We start from the raw sequence: 6,000 nt of genomic DNA on the forward strand, positions 1-6,000 counted from the left end.
GGGGGCCATACAAGGGCAAATTAAATGCCTTTTTTTTTACCTCTGTAAGGTTTTAAAACAAGTAGCTTTACAAGGACTCCTGGGGAGGGCTGGTAACAGGCCCCTCCCCTGGGTGGAGCTATAAGCTCCATGATAGCTTCATTCTGTCTCTGGCTGCGCTGCTTCAACAAGCTAGCTCCAGAGTCTCCTGTGTTCAGTGAGAGATATTGCTATCATCCGATTGATATTCTATTTTCAGCTTTATCATTGTGTTTGACTTCTCCTCTGGTTCGTGCCGCTAGTTAATGGATGTTTCTCCCTTACTTTTAGGGATGCTTTTAATTTTTCTTCTTTCATTTCAGCTATGGCTTCTCCCAGAGAGTCAGACCAGCAACGGAAGTCAGCGGCCAAGAGGAAACACTTGGCCTGTTACGAGTGCAACATGCCTCTTGACGAGAGTTGCCCCTTTTCCAGGTGCGACAGCTGCCGTTCCGCCACTGCTACAGAACCTACAATGCAGGACATGTACCAGTGGGCCAAGACTTACGTAGACGACTCCATTAAGGGGGTCGTACGCCTTCTAAATGAGAGGTTACCGATTGCCTCTCAAACTCCGATGGAGGTGGTCGCCGCCACTGATAGACCGATGCCCCTTTCTGTTGGGACGTCTTCCTCTGATGAGGAAGAGTCAACTTCTTGTTTCTTTCCACCCGAAAAGACACAGAAGCTACTAAAGTCCATCAGGTCGGGGGACCATGATGTTGACGTAGGGGAGTCTTCCGATCCCGCCTGCCGGACCCAGCGGGTCTTTAAGGCAGATTAGACCCTTCTCTCTGTGATGCGCACAGAGTGGAAAAAGCCGGAGAAAGGTCCAGTCCTTACCCGGAAATTTAAGTTAATGTTTCCGATGGCTAAACCCTTAGTGGAATCATGGGGTTCCATTCCTAAGGTGGACATGGCGATAGCCAAGTTGTCCAGGCGCACTCTGGTTCCTGCAGACAATGGGTCTAGTCTGCAGGACCCTCTAGATAGGAGGGCAGAATGTACCCTAAGAAGGGGTTACTCGGCGGCCGCAGCCTCGGCCTCGACATCCATTGCAGCCACAGAGGTCTCTTCTTTTCTTAGGTCTAAGTTGAATCAAATCCAGACGGATGTCGACCAAAGTGTCTCTCGGGACGATATCCTCACCGCCTTCAAATCCGTCAATTTGGCCATGGATTTCCTGTGTGACACATCCCAGCTACAGCTAAAAATTGGCGGCCAAAAAATGGCTCTAATGTCTGCTGCTAGGAGACCTCTGTGGCTAAAGCCTTGGAATGCAGATAATGCATCCAAGTACAACCTCTGTGGGCTCCCCTTTGAACCGAATCGTCTATTCGGATCTGAGTTAGACACCATTATGAAGGGTCTCTTAGATAAAAAGGGAAAGAGTCTCCCCCAACAGCCCTTTCGGGGCAGGGGTAGACAAGCTCGCGGGGGCGACCAGGACAGCAGGCTGGACGTAGAGACTGGGGGGGGGGCGTCTATAAAGTTTTCTAGACGCTCCCGTAAACCCACCAGGGAGGCAAAGCCCTCCTGACTATGGGCCTCCCAGAGGCTCTTGGATAAACCCTGCTACCCCTGTCGTTACGCCTCTAGATTTTCCCGTACCACTCCATCACCTGCCTGTAGGGGGTTGTCTTTCCTTTTACAAACACGTATGGGCCCAGGAAATCTTAGATCCCTGGGTCCAAAGTATAGTAGCCAAGGGCTATCTAATAGACCTTGCTTCTCTCCCCCCAGGAAGATTCATTGCTACGCGCAGTTTTTCGCCGGCCAGGCAAAGGATCATAGAGTCCTATATCCAAGACTACCATTCCAAGGGAGCCCTGGAGAAGGTACCGGCAGGGGAGAAGGGTCTAGGGATTTATTCTCCAGTATTTCTGGTACCCAAAAAGACAGGAGATCTTCGGATGATCATAGATTTGAGATTCCTCAATCGTTTCGTAAGGAGAACCAGGTTCCGCATGGAAACCATAAGGTCAGTCAGCCACCTCCTCAATCCTGGGGATGTGATGGCTACTCTGGACCTCAAGGATGCTTACCTCCACATCCCGATCCATCCTTCCTCCCGGAAATTTCTCAGGATCGCGGTCCAGATTTCAGGAGTGTGCAGGCATTTTCAGTTTGCCGCCCTTCCCTTTGGAATCTCATCTGCCCCCCTTATCTTCACCAAAGTGGTAGTATCGGTGGTGGCAGCTTTGAGACTCCAGGGTCTGACCATTGTCCCTTACCTGGACGACTGGCTTCTTCTAGCCCCTTCAGTCCCTCTACTTTCCCATCATCTTCATGTTGCAATTTCCTTTCTGCTCCGCCTCGGCTGGATTATCAACTGGCAGAAGTCGAACGTGAGCCCTTCAACTTCTATCCATTATCTAGGATTCATAATCGACTCTCTGGAGATGTCCCTCCAGTTGACGCCAGAAAGAAGAACACGGATTCAGGACCTGGCAAGGTTCCTTAAGGTACCACGACGAGTCTCTATACGGACCCTCATGAAGATGTTGGGGCTCATGTCAGCGGCTGCGGATGCAGTCCCTTGGGCTTTATGGCACCTCCGACCTCTTAAGTCGGAGGTCTTAAACAAATGGAACGGCAGCCCTACGGGGCTATATTCCCTGTGCTCCCTATCCAACCAAACCCGAAATTCCCTCAGGTGGTGGTTCCATCTACCAGAAGGGAAGTCTATGACCCAACCAGTTTGGCTCATATTGACTACAGACGCATCCCTTGTAGGCTGGGGCGCCCATTTAGACGGATCCCCAGTTCGGGGATCTTGGTCTCTTCAGGAGCGGCATCTTTCTTCGAATCTCCGCAAGATGCGTGCTATCCGGCTAGCCCTCCTTCACTTCGCCCCTCTGATTCGGGGCAAAGCAGTGAAAGTCCAGTCAGACAACATGACTGCTGTGCTTTACATAAACAAGGAGGGAGGCACAAGATCCTTACCCCTTCTTTCAGAGATTGGGGTAATTCTGCAGTGGGCAGAGCTGAACCTATCCCATCTATCCGCCACTCACATCCGAGGCTCCCTCAACATCATCGCGGACCGCCTAAGTCGCGGCTTACCGACCATGGAATGGTCACTGCATCCGGAGATCTTCAAACAGTTAGTCCTCAGATGGGGGGATGCCAGAGGTAGATCTCATGGCAACCAGGTTCAACGCCAAGGTACAGAGGTTCTGTTCCCTATACAGGGAGGACAACCCCCTGGCGATAGATGCTCTGACAATACCGTGGAGGTTCAGGCTGGCGTACATCTTGCCTCCCTTTTCCATGATTCCGAGGGTATTGATGAAAATCTGTCAGGATCAAGCCTCGGTAATAGCCATCATACCATTTTGGCCCAGGAGATCCTGGTTTACCCAGCTCATTCAGATGAGTCGGGGACAATATGGGACACTCTCCCCGGAGCAGACCCTGGTGTCGTGGGACACTCATCTCTGCCCAGATCTGCACAGGTTCAACCTGACAGCCTGGAGGTTGATCAGTCCCTTCCCAGAGCGGATGGGCTCTCTGAGTCGGTCCTGAGAACTTTGTCGCATTCCAGAGCAGAGTCTACCAAGAAGGCCTACTCCCGGATCATGAGGATCTTCACCTCTTGGTGTAGCTCCAACCAGGTGGCGTCTGCAGATCCGCCCCTCTCAGCGATCTTACAATTCCTTCAGGATGGGATAGACAGAGTTCTCTCCCCATCTACCCTGAAGGTCCAAGTTTTTGCCATCTCGGCCTGTCTCAACAGGCCATATTCTCGGGACCCGCTCATCAAACGCTTCCTTAAGGGAGCGGAAAGATTGAAGCCTACAATACTGAAACCCGTTCCTCAATGGGATTTGTCAGTTGTTCTCAGGGGGTTAGCATCCCCCCCCCCCCCTTTGAACCCTTGGAGGAGGCAAGCTTTAAATTTCTAACACTTAGGGTGGTCTTTCTTCTGGCCATAACCTCAGCCAAAAGAATTTCGGAGCTGCAAGCTTTCTCTGCGTTATACCCATACACCATGTTCTTACAGGATAGGGTCCTTCTAAAATTTCTACCTTATTTTAGACCTAAAGTTCCAACCTTTCAAAATATCAATCAGGTAATCTCTCTACCTGTATTATTCTCTGCCTCCTCCTCTGATGTTCCAGTCCGACATCCACTGGATATATCGAGATGCCTCCAGATCTATGTGGATAGATCCAAAGAATTCAGGATAGATGAAAATCTTTTTATCCTGTTTGCCGGTAAGTCTAAAGGCCGTAAGGCGTCTAAAACTACTATTAGTCGCTGGGTTAAGGAAGCCATTAAGGAAGCTTTCACCTCTCAATCCTTAGATCCTCCGGAGTTTGTGAGGGCCCATTTTACAAGGGCCGTAGCTACCTCTGTCGCGGAGAGAAGTCTTCTCCCCCTAGAGTTGATCTGTAAGGCAGCTTCCTGGAGCTCTGAATCAACCTTCATCTCCCATTATAGGATAGATGCTAAGGTATCAGAGTTTTCGGCCTTTGGGCAGACAGTCCTTACTTCTGTTGAGCATGAGGACCCTCCCTAGGGGATTCTTCTTGCCATCTCCTTATCTGTGCTGCTGGTAGGACGTAAGGGAATCGTTAATTTCTAACGATAATTTGTTTTCCCTTAGTCCTAACAGCAGCACACAAATTTCCCACCCTAAAGGTACTTTCTTGTTATAGACACGGTGGGCTGGGGGGCGAACCCCTCCCTTTAAGGGAGCTGGAGTTCTTCTATTGGTTATTCTTTGGGCTCATTAAAAATTTCGCCGGTCCTACCAGTCCACGGGGGGCAGTTAACCCCATCTGTGCTACTGTTAGGACTAAGGGAAAACAAATTATCGTTAGAAATTAACGATTGCTGCTGTCAGGACATGTTGAGAGTTGTAGTTTCATCCCAACTGAACAGTCAGAGGTTGCAGGTTACACAAATGTAGCAGAGCTGAATCAGTTATGGGCCTAATAAGTACTTTTACACAGGACTGCAGGTTTAAGCATTACAAATAAGCAGTACCTGTCCCAATGATTAATTAGCAGCTAAGTACTAATGGCAAATAAACGTATAGGGGCACACTTATCAAGCTCGTCTGTTTTTTAGACCTCAATTAGACGGGAGCAGTGGATTCTCTGTCGATATTCTGCCGACTATTTATGAAAAGTCGCACAGCAGCAGATGAATGAGGCGTCTTTGTATTAGTCAGGTGATTCCATTCTAATTACTATGCGCATGAAAAAAGGAACAAATGACCTGTGAAAAGTCACACATCTAACAGAAACTGCAAATTGTAATGCAAAATAAAATAAATAATCTGTCGTCACCACTCAAAACCGACAAAAATAAGCCACCCTGGAGTGGAGTAAAAATTAGGCAATTGCAAAATTAGTTGAAATCTTCAAAATTCTCGAACGAGGCGCAAAAGCCTCCAAAACAGGCACACGCTCAGTATTAAATGCACCTAACAAGAAGTTTTAAACAGCATTTTTTCAACCCAAAACAGGTGCAATCATCATAGTAAATGTGCCCCATAGAATCAAAATTTGCCAGATAATAGAGGACGCAAGCAGCATGGCAGTGCCAGGTGCCTGCACTCACCCTGCAGCAGCCCGGTGTTCGGAGTGTTGAGTGTCTTCATGTTGCAGCCTGCAGTACCACACACACCCCCGCACACTGAATGGTACAGGCGGCTCATCGCTGAGCCTTATATATAAAGAGGGAGGCAGACACAATCAAGTTACAGCGTCAGGGGGAGGAGTGACCGATGGTATTCCACCTGCTGCAAAGGTGCCAGCTGCATTCACATGCACATAGAGGGTGATCAGTGCTGCCACCAGGCACAGTGATGGGGATCATGCAGTAGTCCACAGATCCCCCATAACAGTGTGTCATCCACAGATCCCCCATAACAGTGTGTCATCCACAGATCCCCCATAACAGTGCGTCATCCACAGATCCTCCATTAGGCCTCATGCACACGATTTCTGTTGTTCCGTGATCCGTGAC

The 6,000-nt window shown here is 49.3% G+C and overlaps 1 protein-coding gene across 1 annotated transcript in view; it reads right to left on the minus strand.

The window, feature by feature from the left end:
* The window catches only part of LOC120996506 (diacylglycerol O-acyltransferase 2-like), a 69,736-nt gene extending 64,080 nt beyond the window's left edge, over positions 1 to 5,656 (minus strand). The window contains exon 1 of the mRNA XM_040426444.1: positions 5,593 to 5,656. Coding sequence (XP_040282378.1) covers positions 5,593 to 5,632 — 40 coding nt within the window. The 5' untranslated portion in view covers positions 5,633 to 5,656. The remainder of the gene's footprint in view (positions 1 to 5,592) is intronic.
* Positions 5,657 to 6,000: the final 344 nt, after the last annotated feature.

Source organism: Bufo bufo, chromosome 3 (genome assembly GCF_905171765.1).
Source record: "Bufo bufo chromosome 3, aBufBuf1.1, whole genome shotgun sequence".
NCBI lineage: Eukaryota > Metazoa > Chordata > Amphibia > Anura > Bufonidae > Bufo > Bufo bufo.